The sequence below is a fragment of the Colletes latitarsis genome, chromosome 11 (assembly GCF_051014445.1).
Source record: "Colletes latitarsis isolate SP2378_abdomen chromosome 11, iyColLati1, whole genome shotgun sequence".
NCBI lineage: Eukaryota > Metazoa > Arthropoda > Insecta > Hymenoptera > Colletidae > Colletes > Colletes latitarsis.
Window position 1 is genome coordinate 4,082,308 of NC_135144.1, and position 23,256 is coordinate 4,105,563.

Below are 23,256 nucleotides of genomic sequence, written 5' to 3' on the forward strand. Positions count from 1 at the left end.
CACGCGTATTGAACGTCTTAGGTGAGCGTTGGGTCAGTGTATCGCGGGTACACTGTTCGATTGCACAGTGTAACCGAATCACGTTGAGACTATATAAAGTACAGCTAGTCGGTATTCTAATAGGGAGCGCCTTTTCTAAGTTTTCTATATTCGAGATTGGAACGAACTGATTGCGATGACTATTTTTCATTAACGTTACAGGTTGGAGGAGTTCTGATTGGTGTAGGAAATTTTGAGTGATGAAAAGACGTGAAAGGATACAGTTCCGTAATTGGATATTGGAGAAGTCGTGGGGTGGTTTTTTTGGGAAGAAAGTGGGAGGAAAGTGGAAAGACGATCAGGACAAAGGAGTGGTCTTGGAAAAGGAAAGTCGAGGTCGTTGCAAGGGATGACGGTGCCTAGGTTGTGGAACATACTGCTAATTTCTAATTTTCGAACGGTTTCTGGCGGCCAAATGTCTGTATTGTTATGGTGGCCTTGTATCGGCACGTACCTGCTACAGGGTTTTCCTTTGCCCTGGGTCTAAATTACTATGGCCTACAGGCTGTAATGTGTTGCGACGCAACAACACGTTTTACTATGAAAAATAAAATATTTAATGTAACAATAACAGTTTAAGTTGAACACATACTTTTGATGTTTTCAAATTACTACGGACATTCGCTCACATATAAAAAATAAATATTTTTGAGTTTTATTAAAAGAATATATATTTTATTAGACTCTTGCTCTTAAAATAGTCACAGAGTGTATAATGAATACCAGAAATATTAACGTTTTAGAAAATAGGGGAAAAGAATGAATATAAGTATTATTTGGGTCCAAAAAGACCTACCAATCGTCGTATTAAGGCCGAGTCAGGAGAGAGATATAATAAATTTAAAAAATAAATGAAAAATGAAGAAGGGAGATTATATTCTAATATAGAAAACGTCATGAAAACTTAACAACACTTATATTTCAGATATCCCATTATTATTCGAAAGAATAAACTAATATTTAGAAATTGTATCAATCGTAGGAATTGAGAAAGTTATTACGGAGAGTCAAATTACAAGTAATAAGATATTATACTTCAATGAAAATACTGCTTGTCATTCTGTAAAATAAAAAATAAGGAAAATGAAGTGTATTTACGTAGATCAGGGGCAACAACAGGTTTTCGCGTTTAAATTGAAATGTGGCTTCCAGAATGAAATTATAAATCGCGGTTTTCTTCTGGTTAGCATCGTATCAGTGTAAATATTTACACTGTTAACTCAGGAAGTGGTTGCAGACAAGGCTTGGCTGGGAAGGCTTCCGAGGCTAATATTTTCCTAACACAAATGCAAACAAAATTAACGATGAATGTGGTTGTATAACAAATTTGAATTTGAACTTCATGAATATTACTTTCGCAAACGTGATTACAAACACAAATAGCAAAGTGCGTAGTAAATATTAAATGAGTGTTAAATTGTAGTATCATGAATAATTAATATTTTGCGAATATTAGATACTAGAAAAAGTAAAAAATGATTTTTATTCGATAATTTAATGCTACAACCCCTTTTCAATACACTATAAGACACTGCATAAAATCATGTAAATCTGCGTTGCAAAAAGAAAATTCTTCTTCTGCGTATAGTATGTTATTGTTTACTTCCCGGAACGTTATTTAATGCAGCGTCATAGGTATTATTTTTAGGAAGATCAGAGTTATATGAAAATATATATGAAAAATTCTGTAAAATTATTAATATTAATCGTGTAACACTGGAAACAATTTTGTGCGCGTAATAGTTTTTTTTTTATTTAAAATGCCACGAGAAAAAAAATTAACCAAAATGTACATAATTAAATATTTTGAAGATGGGAATTGTACAATAACAGAAAAAGAATAATCCAGGAAGTCGTCCAAATATACAACATCGCGAGAGCGACGTGTCATTTTAAGGCGAGTTTTCAACTCAACATCGACAGAAAGACAAATTGCTACCGAAGCTGGTGTAGAAGAACAGTGCAACGAATAATAAACGATACAAAAATCTTAACCGTTTGCGCACAAAGACTTTTCTTCGACCACCTATTATTAACTCAAACACACTTTCTTACGAAATAGATAGTAAATATCCAAGTAAACGTATCTTTTTTTTAGATTCCCCGCTTATGCATTTTGTCGTATAGAATCACTTTAGAGCAATAATATTGTTGTTTCCTTAGAGGGTACATCCAAATTCTTTGCTGAATGTCCCTTCAGAGGAGACAGCCGAGTGCAAAGGTTTAAAACGATGTAAAATAATAATACAATCGTCACTAATCGGTCGCCACAAAGAAGCAAGATTAGAGTTTGCCGATCTCATTAACGTAAAAAATGGAAAAGAATCATTTTTTCTGATGAGAATTCAATTTGAATGGTTCTGATAATCTAAATTATTATTTGTATGATTTAAGAAACGATCAAATCACACTTCAAAGGCAATAAATGAGCGGTTATAGGCTACTATGATAAAACAAATATCGAGCTGATTTCATCGACAATGAATTGACGTATATAGAAACAGTCAATAAACAATTATCAACATATGCACGAAATGAAATTATACAAAATAAAGGAGGCAGTACGCGCCATTAATAAACCATAAAAGTAAATTTAAAATGTTAGTGTTTTATAGTTTTGTCGCGGTTAACGAATGATATTTTCATGCAACTTCCGGATTTTCGAAAGTAATATTATGAATAAGTAACAACGGTGCATCGAAAGATATGCACGGTATACAAATAAATGCAATTCTTTCTTATGTCAAAGATTTATATTTTTATATAGCATCTTATAATATTGTCACGGACTGTACATTCCAATAATGTAAGACTGTTAAGTTTTCTATTGCAAAAAATTAGGTAATGTTTGTTTCAACATTGTCATTATTTTTTAAATGCTTATTTGCTTTTGCAAAATGATATTTTAATTTATTTGTAGTATTTATTGTTATATATCGTATGGATTTTACGATTCATCAATTAAATCTATGAGATTCAAGTCTGGAGATCACAGAGGGGAAAAAAATTCTTTTCAGTAGTCAAATTTAATGGGAGTGCCTTAAAAAATTTCTTCCAGATTTTTCTTGATTACTTCATTTCTTTACAAGTTAGAAAGCTAAAAGATCAAAAGCAAACATCGTATTCATTGTTTACTTAAACCAACTATAATTTTCGATTTAAAAGTTAAGTAAGCAATGATACGATTTTATACAATATATTCTATCTGGATAAGATGGAGAAAATGTTTATCTTTTTCTTTCCAACTTGCAAGGAAAGGAAATATTGCAATCGAGAAAAATCTGGAAGAAATTTTTTAAGACACTCCCATCACATTTTGATTACCATAAAGAATTTTTTTTATTTTCCACGATAAAGAATAAAAGGGAAAGAAATCGTAGGATCCTGACGAAAACAATGCATATGAAGGATGAGTTAGAATATCATTGCTTGTACAACTATAATTTTTAATTGAAATTGTATTCAATTGTTGACGTATTATATTGTTTTTCTAGAAATATCAGAGTAAAACCGTTGAAACGTGAAATATACCGAAAATGTTTTGCCTGGTAATTTATTTAATGCTATGTTGCGTAAGGGAATCTGTATAACGGAAGATAACCTGCAAAAAAGACAGAATGAAAAAGGGGGACCAATTTTTAAGGCGTTAAATTAAATTACTGCCGGAGCGGCAGCAATTATCCGGTGCATTCCAAAGGAAACTGGAACGTAGCTTCTAATTGTGAAACTGGCATGATTTACATTTCTAATTAACAACATATTTCAGCAGACGGGGACCAAACAAAAAAGGAACGTTTCTTTAGACGTGACCGCAAACTTCCGCTGATGTTGGTCTTTAATAATTTATGGTTTACCCCACAACTCACTGGCACAATTGCTTGACAATTTCTGGTGGAATTTCACGGTCAAAGGTGAGATCCAATCGTGGAAAGTTTGCTCGATGGTAGGCAGAAATGTAACTTACTGTCCACTCTCAGCCTACGTTCCATTCATTCACCACGATCGATTCGTGCAACAGGTGCGCGCTGATCCGTTCTCGTGCTAATAAAGTGAACACTCTGGATGCACTCTTTTTGTGCTGCTGAATACATAATGCCAACCAATGGCCCTGTCTGCCTTACGGTTACGAGTATACGATTTCCGTTAACGATAATCGGAAAAATTGTTATGAAATCGTAATACAATTTAAACCGATGCAGGATTAAAGGTCATCATACGCTGCATCTACACTCCGTGACAAAAAGATAGCACACTAACAAAGAATGTTCACGAACGGTCCGGCTTCGATTTTGATGGAACCTTGTACACTTATAAAGCAGCCAAAAATAATCGACACGTATTTTTTTTTAGCTGCGGTAATTCGAGTTTAAGGGGTGAAACCACCCCTTGAAGTTTTGGCTCGAAACGGCTATCTCGAAAACGGAAACACATACGAAAAAATTGTTAATAAAATAAAAATTTAACAAAATACAATTTGTTTATAACAAAAAAATATATTAACTTAATTTTTCATTTTATTAAAATTTTCATAATGACAGAAAATGACGAGCATTTTATTCCAAATCCATTGGTATGTAACATTTTAAAATTGCCTCTTACAGTTTTACAGATTTTTATGATTTACATCTTGCGCGCACATCCACTATGGTAGTAGCCGATCTAACTTTGATTTTAATGAAGCATTGTAGGCTTGCACTAAATTATACAGTAACAAGTAACAAGTAACAATAACAGTAACAAGTTTCTTAACAGCAATGAAAAGAATAATTGTTTTTATTGCCCACCTATGACATCAAAGGTGGAGCGATTTTTAAATTATAAATTGCGTTGAAAAATAAGGATTTGGGTGATGAAAATGTTGAACGTGGAAGTTGGAGGTTTCGGAACAGATAATTAAACGGGGGACAAACCAAAATAATTTGGACAACTATAAACATAAACCAGCACTTCCCGATGATCTTTTTAAAGTAATTTTATCCATTTATGAGGACTTGAGCAATAAAAAGCTACTTGAGTGATGTATTGGTGGCTATACACAGAATGCAAATGAAAGTTTTAATAATTTAGTCTGGAAAATTGCTCCAAAAACATTATTCAGCGGGACAGAAAATATTGAATTTACAGCCTATTTATCGATATGTATTTCCAATAATGACGCAAAATCATTATTACAATTTTTGCAAAATTTGGGTGTCGCAATTGGACAGCGCGCGGAGGCAATCTCCGAGGAAACAAATGAGCGGCGCTTAAACGAATCCCAAATGGATATGAAGACTAAATCCAAAGAGAACCGAATGATTAGAAATAGTTACAAATAATAATAGTTACACCAATTAAAAGTTACTCTAAACATTAAACGCGTTTTTCTTGAAAACTTGTTTTCATTTCATTTTGCAGCGATTGCAAGCAAACAGAGGTTCAGATTGACATAAAACTTTTTTTATGAACTCGGTATGAACTTGTAAAAACATCTAATTTCCAGAACAAAAATTTATAACGCAAGTTTTTTACCTTAAAATCTTTATTTTCCGTATTTAATGCACTATTTTCATACTTTTGATTTTTGTTAATATTTAAATAGATTCAGTGCAATGCAGGGGTTATTTCGAGTATTTTGCCATTTGGTACATTCGTTTTGCTTCATCTGAAGAAGAGGAATCACTGCAAAATAAAAATAATTTCTATTTGTTTAAGTGGCCGCGCTACATGGTTGTTAGACAAGATTTTACAATAAAAGTTTGTATTCGTACACATTTTAAGCTACCAAAATATCGTGTAAAAGGGAAATTATTTATACCTAATCATTTTTTTTTAGTAAGCTCTTACAAAAAGGCTCAATCTGTTTGCTTGATCCCCTTAAATAATTGTATCGAGGAAAACTGAAGATCTTTAATTAAAAAATATGTAAAAAAATTTATTTAAATCTCTACCAAACTTTTAGAATGGCCAACCAGATCACCAGATTTGAACATTATTTGGCATAATTATTACGATTAGTATATGCTAAGGGAAGACAATTTTAGATCATTCAAGAATTAAATAATTGTATCGAAGAAAACTGGAAACCTTCAAGTAAAAAATTTCTTAAAAAATTGTTTAAATCTCTACCAAACAGTTTATTAGCAGTTATACGAACAAAAGGTGGGACAAAAAAATATTAAAATAACATACTTGTCCAGATAATAAATCGTTTAAGAGATACGTCCCTATCATTTCGACGCTCCGATTTTTTATTGCTTTTCAATATTGTTGAATAAAATTTATTGTTTTTGCAATAAATATTTTGAAATATACTTACATAATTTGCTATTATTATAAGACTGTTCTTCTTGTCGCAGAGTGTAGTCTTGTTGAACTGTCGGGCAGAACTCGATCGAAACTTGTTAATTTCTGGCGCGGCTCGTTTAATAAAGCAGTAACATAATTTTCCACGATGACAGTCTAGTTTTTCATAGAAACGTATGCCTTTTACTGTAACAGGTGGGTATGATGGTGCCGCATAAGTCTTTTGGCGTGAGAGAATACACGAAGGCGGTGACGTCGGCCGTTAACACGCTTCAGAAGAGCACCAGGGGGCCAAAATTACGACTTTTCGAGAGATACGACATTCACGTGAAGGTAGCCATGAAAGCACTGACACCGAGTCCAACCGGTAAGTTTTAAACTTTTTCAAATTATGAATTAAAACATCAAATCGAACGTGTTTTAATACATTCAACTGGGCGCACAACTTTGTATGTTTATAAATGTTTGGCTCAAGTGAAACTCAGTATAATTTAGCACAGAAGTATCGTTTACGAATGAAGGATCCACGAGAAAGTGGTGGAACGTCTTTTAGCATTTCTCGAAAAATGAAAATTTATTTTCCAACCTTTTACATCTTTCTCGGTGTCGTTGAAAGTGAATGTTGGCTCACATAAATTGTTTCCTTTCTCAATTAGCGAATTGACGTCAAAGAAAATTCGTCTCGATAGACATAGTTCTTGTAATTTGATTCCAACTTCTCGGAATTAAAGGTTTGTATAAATCTATCCGAACAAAGACTTTCTTTTAAGTCTGACGGTTTCATCGTCTTTGCTTTTTATGTTATTCGTTACTCCAATATCCCGATTAACGACCATGAGACAAACCAGCGGTGAATTAAGAATTCTCAGAGAGATTCGTTAATTCCATCCGCTAGATTGGATTGTGATGAATGAATTCCGCCAGAGGATAGAAAGCGGTTTCATCTTGGAACGAGTAAAAGAGATCCTTACTGCTTCACCTTACGTTTCGACTTAATTATACTATTGATGAAGATTAAGGACAACGTGAAAGTGTCTGTCCAATTTCAAGCCTTCCATTATATATAATTTGAATTATGAATTGAAGATTAACACCCCGTCAATAACGAAATAACACTTTTATAATAAGTAATTATTATAAGTGTTCCCTTTGTATTTACACACCTTCTTATTTCATACTACATAGTTCGTGTTGCTGGATCGTAGAATTTTATTCAATGTGTATTTTAATAAATTAATTATTCTTTATAAATTTATTTTCGAATTTTATAAGAAAATACTTAGAAATAATAGCAAATATATTATTTTTCTCCATACAAAATATTTAATGCTGAATTAATAGTGTCAATTCAGAGAAGTAAGTTTAATCACTTTACAGTGCATAACAAAAAGTTGTACGCACTCACTTTTTTTCGATTATCTAACGAACGAGTTGTGATTCATGGATGAAACTTTTATACGATAAAAAGCATTTAAAAACACACATTCTTATTTTTTGTATCATCGAAATTGGAGCACACGTTTCCGAGTTGTGCAGCTGTAACAATTTTCGGCTGGAACGAAAAGTTGTACGCACTTAATATAGCATTGTTGTAGAATCAGGCTGGAAATAAACGAACGTCTTTTGTTGTTACAATATCGTCGCTCGTCTTTTGTCGTTGTCATATCGTCACTCGTAGCTCTGATTCTACAATAATGGGAAGTAGTGCGAAATTATCCGTGGAGGAGCAGAACCGTGCATGGGAAATGTACGGTCGCGGACAGTCATTGAGAGAAATTGGAAGAAAAATTGGTAAATCTGATGGAGTGATTAGAAACCTCATCAGATTACGTGAAAATTATGAAAAGAAGAAGTCTCCAGGGCGTCCAAGAAAGTTGGATGAGCGATCACTTCGGAGGATCAGGAAGCTGGCCACGGACGGGAAGATGTCTACACGCCGGATTTCCGCGGAACTGAAGAACGAGGTATCCCATACAACTATTAGAAGGAGATTAGTTGAAGATCCCACTATCAAATATCGGAAAATCACCAGAAAACCAAGGATGAAACCGCATCATAAAGAAGCCAGGTTGGAGTTCGCACGGAAATAACATGCGTGGACGTCCGAATGGAATAATGTGTGGTGGTCCGATGAAAAGAAATTCAATCTTGATGGTCCTGATGGTTGGGATTACTGCTGGCAGGATACTAGGAAGGAACAACCACAGAAGGTCAGACGGCAAGCCGACGGAGCTAGTGTTATGATTTGGGCCGCGTTTAAGCTCGGGAAAAAAATCACGGATGGCATTTCTAAGCAGTCGGCAGGCTTCGAAGGACTACATTCGCACTCTTGAACTATTCCTTTTGCCTCATATGAATGATGCTGATACTTTTCAGCAGGATAATACCGCTATTCACCGTTCGAAAGAGGCACAAAAGTTTTTTGCGGACCGGAATATCGCGATTTTGGAGTGACCGGCTATAAGTCCGAACCTAAATATTATTGAAAATGTTTGGGGAATTATTGCCAGAGATGTTTATAAAGATCATCAACAATTCGAAACTATTGCTGACCTCCAGGGCGCAATAATCGACGCTTAGAACGCGAGCACACCGGAAGTACTCGAAGGACTGATCCAAAGTGTTCCGAGGAGACTCCTTTTAGTATTAGAGAATAAAGGAGGTCCCATTAATTATTAAAACAGTGTATCCATCAATAAAATGCGTTCCATGTATTACAAAATTAATTTTTTATTAAGTGCGTACAACTTTTCGTTCCAGCCGAAAACTGTTCCGGCTGCACAACTCGGGAACGTGTGCTCCAATTTCGATGATACAAAAAATAAGAATGTGTGTTTTTAAATGCTTTTTATCGTATAAAAGTTTCATCCATGAATCACAACTCGTTCGTTAGATAATCGAAAAAAAATGAGTGCATACAACTTTTTATTACGCACTGTATCTGCAATTATTTTAAATGTGTGAATGTCATAGAAGATTGTTAGCTATTTGATAATTGTACAAATAAAATTAGATCAGGTACACTAGACAGCTGAAACGTGTTATTAAGAACGAGTTGGTAAACAAGAAACCATTTACTCGCAAACAACACACTCGTGCCACACAGCGGTGAATTCTCACGCTGTATACGAATTCGTCGAATCGCTTGGGCAAACCACACTCCAAATTGTTACTAAACAATCACATTGGGAAATTGCAGTGAATCAATTTGAAAGAAAACATATTAAAATGTGTTTATAGTGGACGTTTATTTGGACTTGCAACATACTCTAAAATTTAATATGATTACTAATAAGTTATTGAGGTGGGCACGCAGAGAAGCTTCGAATCGATTGTTTCTTCTGTGCCAAATAGACATAAAAGATGATAACTATAGATACTATTATATCTACTATGATAAGTTTCTAATGAAGGTTTACTCTATTTCGAAATTTTTCTCGATTAATTGAGACGTTACAAATAGTAAGAAGGAATTCGGTAAAGTCATGGTTACATACAACCGCATTTTAAACACTTTCTATAAAGTTAACAAAATTTCTCGTATTTTACTCGTATATATTAGCGATTATTTTTATTTTTGTCGATTCCCTCGTGGAAAATGTTTGAAATTTTTCTCTAAACGTATCTTTGCTGAGTTCATCTTCATTACCCGTAATGTCTTAATTATTTCTTTCCTTATGGATCGGAAATTAAAAGTTATTATTGTGTGTTAAAAAAAGAAGAAGGAAATGTTTGAAGAAGTATTGACAGTACACTAATAAAAATGGAATAATATTATCCATTAATTACATGCATGCTATAATAGAAATTAAAGAAAAACCGGAGACAATTTTATCGTATAATAGAAGCAAAGTTGGTGCCGATGTAATATTAAATATTATTAAGACAGTTTCGTCGATAAATGCCAAAGATAATTCACCGTTTAGAGATTGGGTGGGCCTCGAAACTGTAAAATGGATTCATAATTTCGCTGATTGACGAGCGCCAGGAGCTTTCGAAGTAGAAAACGGACGTCGCCCGTCAGCCCGTAGCTGAGCTATTGAGCATCGTTGGCGCGTGAACGAGTCAGAAGTTAAATGTGGATAGCTCTATCATGAATTCTCGAATAGATCGAGGCTAGGAAATCGTGCGGAGTCAGTCTTCCGGACGACGTCATTCCGAAAGGGAAAGATAATACCGCGTCCATGGGGAAGCACACGCGACTTGTTTACGAGACAGCCGTAAAGGCCACCGTAGTTGTTTTTTGCCTAAGCTCCCAGAACACCTGTGAACCATTTCGTCCCGACCGAAAGCGTGTCCGGGGTGAAATAAAACGGAAGGGATAAAAAATGAAGTTTCTCACCGCCCCCAGTCGACGACTTCACCCGGATGCAATTAGGGTTGGAGAAAGGATGGGAAACTAGGAAAACAAGAGCTAAACGAGCGGAGCAAATTTCGAAGAAAATGAACGTTTTACTGGTTCCACCTTGGCGCTCGATTTCTTTTAATCGACCACCACGAGCGATAACGCACATTTTCGACGCCCTTCAACTTGATAAAGTTATTCTCTTCTAGAAAATGCTAGTATTTATTTATTAAGCCGGTAAAACCCCACTAGGGTACAAGAAAAAATATAATATTTCTACAGTTGAGGTTAAGAACAGTGTTTATAGATAAAGAATATATAATGGGCATAAAAAGTATTCGTACATCAGTCAACTTCAACAAAAACTTCATAGAATTTTATCGACCACGTATACCTATTTCTACCATGACCGATCAAATGACCTTTCTTTTACTCTTTTATCAGGCAACGTACTCCTAACGTTTGAATAATGTGTATAGAATGTTGTGTTTTAAAGTTTATTCGTAAGATATCTCTCTCTGTCATGTTACACATTTTTTCTTAAAGCATCTATTTTAAAACTCTATACAAACATATTCAATAATTTTAATCTAAATGTGCATACTTACAAGGAACCTTCGCGAACGATCCGGCTTCGATTTTGATGGATTCTTGTACACTGATAAAGCAGTCAAAAATAATCGACACGTGTTTTTTTTAGCTGCAGTAACTCAAGTTTAAGGGGTGAACCACCCCTTGAAGTTTTGGCTCGAAACGGCTATCTCGAAAACGGAAAGACATACGAAAAAATTATTAATGGGCGAGGTTAATGATTTCTTATGTACAATAACATGGTGTCAAAAAATTTAACAAAATACAATTTGTTTATAACAAAAAAAATGTATTAACTTAATTTTTCATTTTATTGAAATTTTCATAATGACAAAAAATGACGAACATTTTATTCCAAATCGATTGGTATGTAATATTTTAAAATTGCCTCCTACAGTTTTGCAGATTTTTATGATTTACATCTTGCGCGCACATCCACTATGTTAGCAGCCGTTCTAACTTTGATTATAACGAAGCATTGTAGGCTTGCACTAAATTATACAGTAACAAGTAACAAGTAACAATAACAGTAACAAGTTTTTCACAGCAATGAAAAGATTAATTGTTTTTATTGACTACCTATGGCATCGTGGCAAAGGTGGAGCGATTTATAAATTATAAATACATACAATGTGTATAGCAATTATTCTATGTAGTTTCGACAACAGTGGTACTCGTCGAAAAAATGTTTGAAACATAAAGATTTCTTACACCATGCGCATTTAATTATTGCCACGTCACCACAAATATGGCATCTTGGTTCATTTTCAACAAAATAGCAGTACTCAACAGGATACTGGAATGCATTTGGTTTTTTATCTATACAGGGTATTCAGCCGCTCCTGGGAAAAATTTTAATGGGAGATTTTACAGGCCAAAATAAGACGAAAATCAAGAATACTAATTTGTTGATGGAGGCTTCGTTAAAAGTTATTAATGTTTTAAGCTCCGCCCGTACTGAATTTTTTTAGAAAGTGGGTAGGATTTCGCGAGTAGGTCTATTCATATAAAATGATTGTAATTGACCCCTGCAACCAAAAATAATTTTTCCAGAACGATTTGAAAGTTTTCAATTTTGTCGAGAAATTTCACACCTTCTCAAATTTTTATCTCGAAAGTGGGTAGGATTTCAAGGGTATGTCTAGTGACCAGAAATGATTGTAATTGAGCTCCACAATCAAAAATAATTTTTCCAGAACGATTTGAAAGTCTTTTTTTTGTCGAAAAGTTTCAGCACCTACCCCTGTCGATTTTTTTTAAAAATTCGTTTTTAATTTTTAATAATTTTGTTTAACACCCTACAGAAAAGTTGTCTTCTACATTTTGGTAAGTGCCCATGGGCTCTGCTTAAAAAAAAATTTCAATGAGATACCTTTACTATTGTAGAAGTTATGGCCGTTTGAAATTTGGACCAGTTTTAGGGGGTTCTTCTCACTTTGCTTTCTCACTAAAATACGCGTTGTTTGCATTTTGAAAAATTAAAATCCTCCAACCCGTTCAGGAGTTATGACATTTTAAAGATTCGCATGAAATTTCGGGCAATCATTTCTGGCCTTACATTAGATTTTCGGTAAACAATTTTTTTCTTGAAAGTGCGTAGGATTTCGAGGTATGTCTATTCCACAAAAGTGCCCAATTTTTTAATAACTTTTTAACGAAGCCTGAATCGAAATTGATATTCTTGATTTTTTACTAATTTTAGCCTCTAAAATCTCCCATTAAAATTTTTCCCAGGAGTGGCCGAATACCCTGTATATCCGGATTTATACCAGAAGTATTTAATACAATTTTGGAACCTTGGCGATGAAAATTGATTGTAGACCAGGGATTGAAGTTTGATTATATTATTCCTAGCGTGGAGATTAATGTTGTGATTTAAAACGAGAACTATATCGAGAAGACGATATTCGTTTGCAATGCTGCGCATTCGTGAATGAAGTAAAATCACATATAGCCCGAAATGAACCACGCAATGTTTACAATTCCGATAAAAGTGGTTTTAATATGGAATTACATTGAGGGCGCACTGTGGCTAAAGAAGGTATAAAAATCGTAGAAGGAGGTGTTCAATTAGTGTCATCCACCACTCATAGTTACACCATCCAGCCAACCATTTGAGATGATGGACAATTACTGTCACCATTATTTATTGTACTGAAAGAGAGTACGCGACATTTCAGGCCGATTGTGAGACAACATTTATTTCGCCCTGACAATGTATATTTTGCAGGTTCAAACTCACGAAAATTAACTACGGACCATTTCAAGACCTGGTTAAGAGAGATTTACTTCGCAAATACTGGGTCCGCAACAGTTCTAATTCTTGATTCCTGGAGTGGTCACTGTAAAGAGAAGGTGAACGAAGTTACGCCCGAGGGTAAAAACGTAAAACTTTTTATAATACCCAAAAGTGGAGCAAAGTATGTTCAACCACTGGATGTTTATGGTTTCTGCACTTGGAAAAATTTTGTCTGCTGATTTTCCGATATAGTTCTCGTTTTAAATCACGACAGTAATTTCCACGCTAGGAATAATATAATTAAATTTCAATCTCTGGTCCACAATCAATTTTCATCGCCAAGGTTCCAAAATTTTATTAAATACTCCTGGTATAAATCCGGATACATGGATGAAAAACCAAATGCATTCCAGTATCCTGTTGAGTACTGCTATTTTGTTGAAAATGAACCAAGATGCCATATTTGTGGTGACGTGGCAATAATTAAATGCGCATGGTGTAAGAAATCTTTATGTTTCAAACATTTTTTCGACGAGTACCACTGTTGTCGAAACTACATAGAATAATTGCTATACACATTGTATGTATTTATAATTTATAAATCGCTCCACCTTTGCCACGATGCCATAGGTAGTCAATAAAAACAATTAATCTTTTCATTGCTGTGAAAAACTTGTTACTGTTATTGTTACTTGTTACTTGTTACTGTATAATTTAGTGCAAGCCTACAATGCTTCGTTATAATCAAAGTTAGAACGGCTGCTAACATAGTGGATGTGCGCGCAAGATGTAAATCATAAAAATCTGCAAAACTGTAGGAGGCAATTTTAAAATATTACATATCAATCGATTTGGAATAAAATGTTCGTCATTTTTTGTCATTATGAAAATTTCAATAAAATGAAAAATTAAGTTAATACATTTTTTTTGTTATAAACAAATTGTATTTTGTTAAATTTTTTGACACCATGTTATTGTACATAAGAAATCATTAACCTCGCCCATTAATAATTTTTTCGTATGTCTTTCCGTTTTCGAGATAGCCGTTTCGAGCCAAAACTTCAAGGGGTGGTTCACCCCATAAACTCGAGTTACCACAGCTAAAAAAAGATACGTGTCGATTATTTTTGACTGCTTTATAAGTGTACGAAGTTTCATCAAAATCAAAGCTGGATCGTTCGCGACGGTTCCTTGTTAGTACTTCGTACGGATAATTTAAAGACTACATTGAAATTTTTTAATTTTTATCGGATGGAAGATAAAACGTCCTTGAAAACGAATTTTGTTTCATAAATAATCCAGTTTTATTACGCAACAGTTGTATAATTAATAGGAATTGCTGAAACTTCTTTGGGTATGTAACGACAAAGTAAAACGCAAAACAAGCACAGAAGACAGTATAAATTATACTAGATAGTATAGCCATCGGATAGAGGATGAAGCGCCTTTTAAAATGAGTGTCAATTCAAGACAATAGCATAATTAGTTCCGAAGGTATAATAATTTTTGTTTCAAGTCGATCGCGTAGCTAGCTCCAAAGATATAAGAAATCGAAGAGTTTGTTTACTTTTTATTGTTTACGTCACGAGGTCATTGACCTCACGTGTAAATAGTAAACAGGAAATAGTAAATTCTTGGAAATACTATGTCACTCGGCCATGACTGTCACGATTCACGTGCGAGAAGGAGATCCGACGCGTTAGACGGAGACAAAGATAGTTGAATTTTAAGAATTACCGCTTCATTTAAATTACGATATTTCCAAAACAGAAAGTGGGATCGACATAATCCAAAATCCATTTCAAATAGGAAGCTTTACCGCTTCTAACAGTGACTAAGTTATACAGAAAACATGAGTGGTTTCGGAACTATACGCATGTAAGATTTTTGTATTATTAATACGAGTTAATAAACTTTTGTAAGACGAAAAGTATGGCATAATGAAATTTAAAAAATTACGCTTTTCTTTAGACGATGATATCTCCAAAACGGAAAGTCGGATCGACATAAAGCAAAAACTTCGCTCATACCATTTTTAATTTTGTGTTTTTCTTTACTATGATAAAAATCATTGCATTTAAATATAATATGGCTCATATTGGCATTTATAATACGTTACAATTTGGACATGAGTTAATTTAGTGTGACCTGTTAATATTCGAATTATTTTGACTTGATCATTTTTTATTAATTTACTGAGATCTATTTTATACTCTCCGGTTTTGTTACGTGATATTCTTGCAGATACTAGAGAATTTAGTTTTCGGATCCTGTTGTTTCCAAGTCTTCTCTCGATCTCACTGTTGAGATCTTGATATGGAGTTAATTAATATCCAGATAAACTGAATGTTTTGATTGTTTTTAATACATTTTGATTAAATTGTTTGGATTCCCTGAGTTATCGTGTCCGTTGTTTGAAAGTTTTGGATGATCTCTAGAGCACTCTTTGAGTCTGAGAATATAGTAAATTGGTTATATATTGAATCGTTAATAAATTCCAAAGCTTTTTTAATAACTGTTATTTCGCACGAGAAAGACGAGCAAAGTCTTGGGTGTTTGATTTTTTTAATTATTAGCGCAAAACAAGAAGAAAAAACAAAGGGGCTATCAAAAAATATATAGTACAGTGCAATGAGTGTACAAAATATTAGTACAGTAGTCAATATCAACAAAAACTTTATAGAACTTTCTTTATTGCAAAAAAAAATGCATACATATTCTTAGAAATCTCAAGAACAAATATTAAATTTCTTGCTTCATTCTTTAAAGTTTTTGTATCTCCATATCTGTCAATAATCCCTTGAATCGTGGACCGTGGGTATACACAATTTTTTAAATTTCTTATAATATTTTCCACCTGTTATGCAGATTTATAATAATTTTTCTTTTACTTTTAGTTGTTTCTCAACCTTTTCGACCCATTTTAATACTACTACAATTACTTATATTTGAATTGAGAACACTTTTTATATTGACAACATATCTAATTATACTGTAATAATCTCATACAATGTTATGAAACAGGGACTGTATAAGACTGGTCAGATTCAACATTTTTGTTAATATTTTTACAGAAAATATAAATAAGCTATTTATTTTGAATGAAGATAATTATTTGTTCTTGAGATTTTTAAGAATAGGTATGTATTTTTCTATTGACACCTTTTTGTAATAAACAATGTTCTATTAAGTTTTTACACCCACTACTGTTGAAAGTACATATCCCAAACAAATCACATTGTAATCCAATTTGTTAGAAAAATGTCAGTCATAAGAAAACAAAGAAATTTTAAATGAAAATTTTCAGATCGCCGAAAATGCTTGAAAAATCATGGTAATGCGTGGTACAACTTGTTATGTATACTGTCCATTATACAGGGTGTTCGGCCACCCCTGAATTTTTTTCTCGAAAATGCGCAGGATTTCGGGGGTTCGTCTATTCACAAAAAATGATTGTAATTGACCCCTACAGCTAACAATATTTTTTTCAGAACGATTTGAAATATTTTAATTTCGTCGAAAAATTTCACACCTTCTCGAATTTTTTTTTAGAGAGTGGGTAGGATTTCGGGGTTATGTCTATTCACCAAAAATGATCGTAATTGTCCCCCGCAACCGAAAATAATTTTTCCAGAACGATTTCAAATTTTTTGTTTTCGTCGAAAAAAGGCGCCTAATTAGATTTTCGGTAAGGAATTTTTTTCTCGAAAGTGCGTAGAATTTCGGGGGTATGTGTAATGACAAAAAATGATGGTAATTGACTCCTGCAACCGAAAATAATTTTTTTAGAACGATTTGTAATTTTGAATTTAATTGTTAATAACTTTTTAACGAGAGCTCAGTCAAGAAATTGATATTCTTGATTTTCGTCTTATTTTGGCCTCTAGAATCCCCCATTAAAATTTTTCCCATGGGTGGCCGAACACCCTGTATACTGAAAGTGTAATCGCAGATACAATGAAATGATGATTCTCTATTACGAACATGTCTACTGGGGTTGTAGTTTTCATTTCTCCTTTTAAAAAATGTTAACTATTGATACGTCTATCGTATTGGCGCTTTCGCGTTGTTTTCATCAAAATGGTTTCGTTGCAGTCACAGATCTTATAAAACATACGGAAGTTACAAAAGGGATAAGCAACGAACCGACAACATTGCATGTTCCTAATAAGCATTTCTCCCGGTTGAGCTATCGATTCTTTTCAGCTTGTATATTTGCGGCGCTATACTTCTATATGGACTGAAAATTATCAAGCTATCTGCACAATGGAACGAACCGTCTGTGCGAGAGAAGCTTCGTTAGTGGCAATTAAATTGAGACTGAAAGCTCGACGATCTGCCATATTCCACCATACTAGTTTGAAGAGCTGTTAAACAGGCACAGAATATTTTGGTTAAATGAACGATTCGCGTGAAATAATGGATCGCTGCTAGTTCGTAATAAGCTAGTAAGCTGGGAAATGCTTCACTTCATCGATGAAAATTACCTTTATTTGCAGGAAGAAGCGACACCAGTAGTAGATTTTCGAGACAGATTCTGTAATTCTATCGATCGGAGTCGGACTAATTCTATTTGCAAATAACGAATCGAAATTTTATATTTAATCGATAGCACTATTTAACAACAAATTGAAAAAAATTATGTAGGATGTTTAGCAAAACTGAGAGCAAACTTTAGGGGCACATAGTATTCGTTAAAACAAGTAAAAAAGTTAGACTATTGATTCTCAAATTCTAACGGAATTAGTTATTTTATACAAGGTATTTGGCCGCCCCTGGCAAAAATTTTAATGGGAGATTTAAAATAAGACGAAAATCAAGAATATCAATTTCTTGACTGATTGTGAGGCTTCGTTAAAAAGTTGTTAAAAAATTAAATTAACAAATTTCAAATCATTCTGGAAAAATTATTTGCAGATGCGGGGGCCAATTACAATCACTTTTGGTGAATAGACATACCCCGGAACTCCTACGCACTTTGAAGAAAAAAATTCCTTACCGAAAATCTAACCTGAGGCATGAAATGGTTCCCCGCGAATTTTTAAAATTTCATAATTCCTGAACGAATTGGACCATTTTAATGTTTCAAACAACAAACAACGCGTATTTTGGGGGAGAATATGTAGAAATTCTAAAAATATTCGAAAAGTTGTTCCTTGGCTTCGTAAAGTGAGAAAAACTCCATAAAAATGAACCAATTTTCAAACAGCCATAACTCCTATAATAGTGTGACGTCGCCTCCCATGCTCGCCACCAGAGGGGTCGCGCTCTCACAAGCGCTCGACCGACCCCTCAGTTGCTGTACAGAGTATTCGGCCACCCCTGGGAAAAATTTTAATGGAGGATTCTAGATGCCAAAATAAGACGAATTAAATTATATATCAATTAAATTCAAAAATTTCAAATCATTTTGTAAAAATTATTTTCGATTGCGAAGGTCAATTGCAATCATTTTTGATGAATACACATACCTCAGAAATCCTACCCACTTTTTAGAAAAAAATTCGAGAAGGTATGAAATTTTTCGACGGAAAAAAAATTTTTCAAATCATCCTCAAAAAATTATTTTCGGTTGCAGGGGTAAATTACAATCATTTTTGGTCATTATACATACCCCCAAAATCATACGCACTTTCTAGAAAAAAATTCCATACCGAAAATCTAATTAGGTGCCTAAATTTTTCGACGAAAAAAAAAATTTCAATTCGTTCTGGAAAAATTATTTTCGGGTGCGGGGGTCAATTACAATAATTTTTGGCCATTACATATACCCTCGAAACCCTACCCACTTTCGAGAAAAAAATTCGAAAATGTGTGAAATTTTTCGACGGAAAACGAAAATTTCAAATCGTTCTAAAAAAATTGTTTTTAGCTAGGGGGTCAATTACAATCATTTTTTCTAAAAAGATGTACCCTCGAAATCCTGCGCATTTTCGAGGAAAAAATTCAGTACATGCGAAAATTTAAACGTTAATAACTTTTTAACGAAGGCTTCATCAACAAATTGGTATTCTTGATTTTCGTCTTATTTTGGCCGGTAGAATGTCCCATTATAATTTTTCCCAGGGGTGGCCGAACACCTTATATACGCTGGATAGATAAAGATAACACATTACACTTGAGAATAATAATACAGAAAATTATTGAAACTATATTACAACGCTAGATCTCAAGAAAATGTATCGTCGGAGAAGATTACAAAATAAGTTGTACGTATTGATTGCGAAAGATGTTTGACTTCAAGCAGCTGTTCAGAAAACTCGAGAATTCTCTTTTCCGAGTTCCAATCAAACGGTTGAAACAATTACCTTCAAGGCTAATGGATCTAAAATCACTCATGTTTTGAGATCACATAAATCACAAAGCAATCATAATTCAGGAGTGAATTTATTTTTGTCTCTTAGACAGGTGATTTGCAGTGTATTTCAGCCAGGTAAAAATAGCAGAGAATGGGTCCATCTAGAATTAGCTTTTCAGCGTATGGACGATATGAGTTTCAATTTCCGATGATTACAACAAATATTAACGCATTAGCTGATACCATAGTTAGTTCTAAATAAATGAAGAAGTAGAAACAAGAAAGCTTCTTTTCTATATAGTACCTCGACTCTTTTCGTTACCATTAATTTGTCGGCGAAGACAAGTACAAAAGTATGACAGTACAACTCCGACAAGCAGGAAAAGAAACAATCTGTTTGAGATACTATTCCGTGTTGACGTGTTATTTGTCATCTTCATCACAGGTTTATTCGAAGAACAATTTGTAGAAAAAAAAACATTGAAGAATAAAGTGAGACGGAACGAAAGAACTTTTAAGGAGACTCGATCGTTGGTGGAATAATTGAACTGTTTCAATCATGAGCCCAGACTTTTCCAAGCGTTTCGATGAAGAGGAAAACTTTACTTTGGTTTTTTGAACTAACAAACGAAAGACCTTCTAGTGTCCTTGATATAAGAAGAATCGCATGTTGATCTTTCATTCGTGCTATCCTATTTCATTCCCCAAATCCTACGTCAGGGCGTAAACGAAGCTTATCTTAGTTCAGCTTTCCTCCAGTTCGGAATAAGGGGAGCTTGCGTGTGGTCGAGCATCGTAAATCAATCGATACTTACACAGAGTTTGATAGCTTCTTAGAAAAACGACTCCTTTGTCGACGAAATCTGTTTAAATAATTGCAAGACGAAAAAATTTTGGAAATATAGTAATTTGTCTTCGTAATGCTCTGTGTTTTAAAATAAATCGAATCTATGAAAATACAGTAATATTGTCAGTTATTGAATATTGCATTTTTCCAATTTCAAATGCAGTAAAATTGGACATATATTTGTTTTTATTTTTGCACAAATAAAAATTTTATATATATTACAATCAATTGTATATATATATATTACAAACTCAAAGTAATTTTAGATAAAAGAGATGTATAATGTAGAAGTTTCGTTTATTTTTATTACGATTGAACTTGTTGCAGCGCAACAGTAAACTCATAAAGCCATCGGATGTAGAATCACACCTTTTATAAACATTCAAGGACTTTGCTTACAACCTAATACCCCTAAGGCAACTATTTTATTAGTAAAATCACTTAAAATCTGTATGGCCCTCAAAATCCAGTCGCTCTATGACTTTACTACTTGCAATAGTATCGACGACCGGTGCCAGATGTTTTATGGCCGAGACCAGGTACCGCACGACGCATCTAGCCACCAAGCGCTGCGGAAAAACCCCGGGCCCGCAAAAATTATTAAAAACTACCGTTGCATGCCGCCTCCCACCGACCAACTTCGCCGCCAAAATGATTGGCCGGCGCATAAATAATAGACAACCAATCATCGACTAATACTTCCTCCCATGGTCTTGGATACGCCCATGGCGAGGCTAGCTCTTTGGGCAACCTTGGCCCAGAGGGCAGATTGAGAAAAAACGGCAAACTAACCACACCAGAGAACACGAGAACAGACCGAAGAACCTCTCCAGCGGATACTTCATATTGGAGCCTCCACGCTTTATCCTCCCAATCAGTTGCACAAAATTAAATTGGCGTGCGACAGTGTGCTAATGCGCAAACAGAACTAGAAAAGAAAAATCTTTGTGCAAAAACATAGCGGTCTGTTTTTGACTGAAAATCCCCTTGTTCTTTCGTTTTGAAATCATCGATCATATACCACCCCGAAGCTATTCTAACGGAAGAGTAAGGTTTACGATCCGGACTCTGATTTACTGGAAAAATGAAAGAAACATGCGTATCGCCCTTGATCTCTGTCGACGTACAAGAAAAGAGGACGAGCAGAAAATCTGACTGTCGTTTACCCCAATGGCCACGAATAGAGCTTCGGATATATTTACTTGCGATAAAGGTCAAACCTGGCTATTACTATAAAAGACATCGATGCCCTCCAATATGGCATCAAACGGATCTATAGGGCATATTTCTCTCTTTAACCTGACATTCGCACACTTGCTATAGATATTGGTGAGATTTATGACATCTGTGTATGTCGAATCTTGGAAAAAAGTAAACTCCAAGAACAGCTATTTCAGCCAAAAACATTATAATCGAGTAGTTCGCGTTTACATAGATTATTTAATTTCCTGGCAATTGACAGAGGTATGATAAAACGAAACTGAAAACAGCTTCACTACTTTCGCCAATCTTAGAATTCACTCGACACATTCGAATCCTGAATTAGGTTTACAATTTATAATTAAACTGTAAATTTTAATGTCAATTCTATTTCGTTCTATACATATTTCTATACTATATACTATAAAGTGAGTGTAAAAAGTATTCGTACATCAATCAATTTCAACAAAAACTTTATAGAACTTTGTTCACTACAAAAAAATGCATACGTATTCTCAGAAATTTCAAAAACAAATTTGACTAAAAATAAATTGTTTATTTATATTTTCTATGAAGATATTAATTTTTCATTTAGAGTTATTAGTATAGTGATTTTATGCTATGGAAGAAGTAAGTAAGCGAAGAAAGAAAAAAGGAAAGGAGAGGGAATACGTTTCGTTCTAGGCTTGTTAATGGACTCATCAGTAAGGACATACGATTTAATTTCAAATAATTTTTCAAACGTATACTATTTAATTTTATTTTGTTCGTATAAAGAATGGTAACGAAAAAGTAGATTTATTTTAGGAATACCCTGTGAATATAAAAATGTGTTGATTTTAATATATAAAACTTGATGACGAGTGAGTAAATTTATGATTGTGGAACTTGACATTAAGAACTTATAACGAGTCAGATTCGTCATTGTACGACAAGGGGTTAAACGTAGGTCGAGGAGTGTACTATAATATAGAAATGGGAAGTTGGTTGAGTAACTTGCGAGAGAGCGTTCCCTCTGCTGGCGAGTGGCGAAAGTGTCGCCATAGTTAGAATTTAAATAAAATGATCGAAGCTAGAAGTTATCGGATTTGTGTAAAAATTTATACATAAGGATTTTTAGGTCAACTCATTAACAAATCTGATATAAATTAATATTTTATTATAAAAAAAAAATATTTTCTTGAACTATGTATAGATAAATATACAAAGTTAAAAAATTCGTAAAGAGATTTTTTATTGTTCAAACCAGAAGAAATAAATCAATTTCACGAACATAGTGGAAACTAACTGATTATTTTCCTAATACATTGTAATGTAGTTATTTATTTAATTTATATAACGTATTAAAATTTACCAATTAAGTGAGTGTGTGGGTTCGATGACTTAACTAACGCAATAGAAAAAAGAATAAA

General features: G+C 33.9%; 1 protein-coding gene across 3 annotated transcripts in view; it reads left to right on the forward strand.

Annotated features, from left to right (window-relative positions):
• Nmdar2 (glutamate ionotropic receptor NMDA type subunit 2) overlaps window positions 1-23,256 on the forward strand; it is a 597,673-nt gene that overhangs the window by 248,836 nt on the left and 325,581 nt on the right. For all 3 annotated transcript variants that reach the window (XM_076778738.1, XM_076778739.1, XM_076778740.1), the window contains exon 4: window positions 6,520-6,691. In XM_076778738.1, coding sequence (XP_076634853.1) covers window positions 6,520-6,691 — 172 coding nt within the window. The remainder of the gene's footprint in view (window positions 1-6,519; window positions 6,692-23,256) is intronic.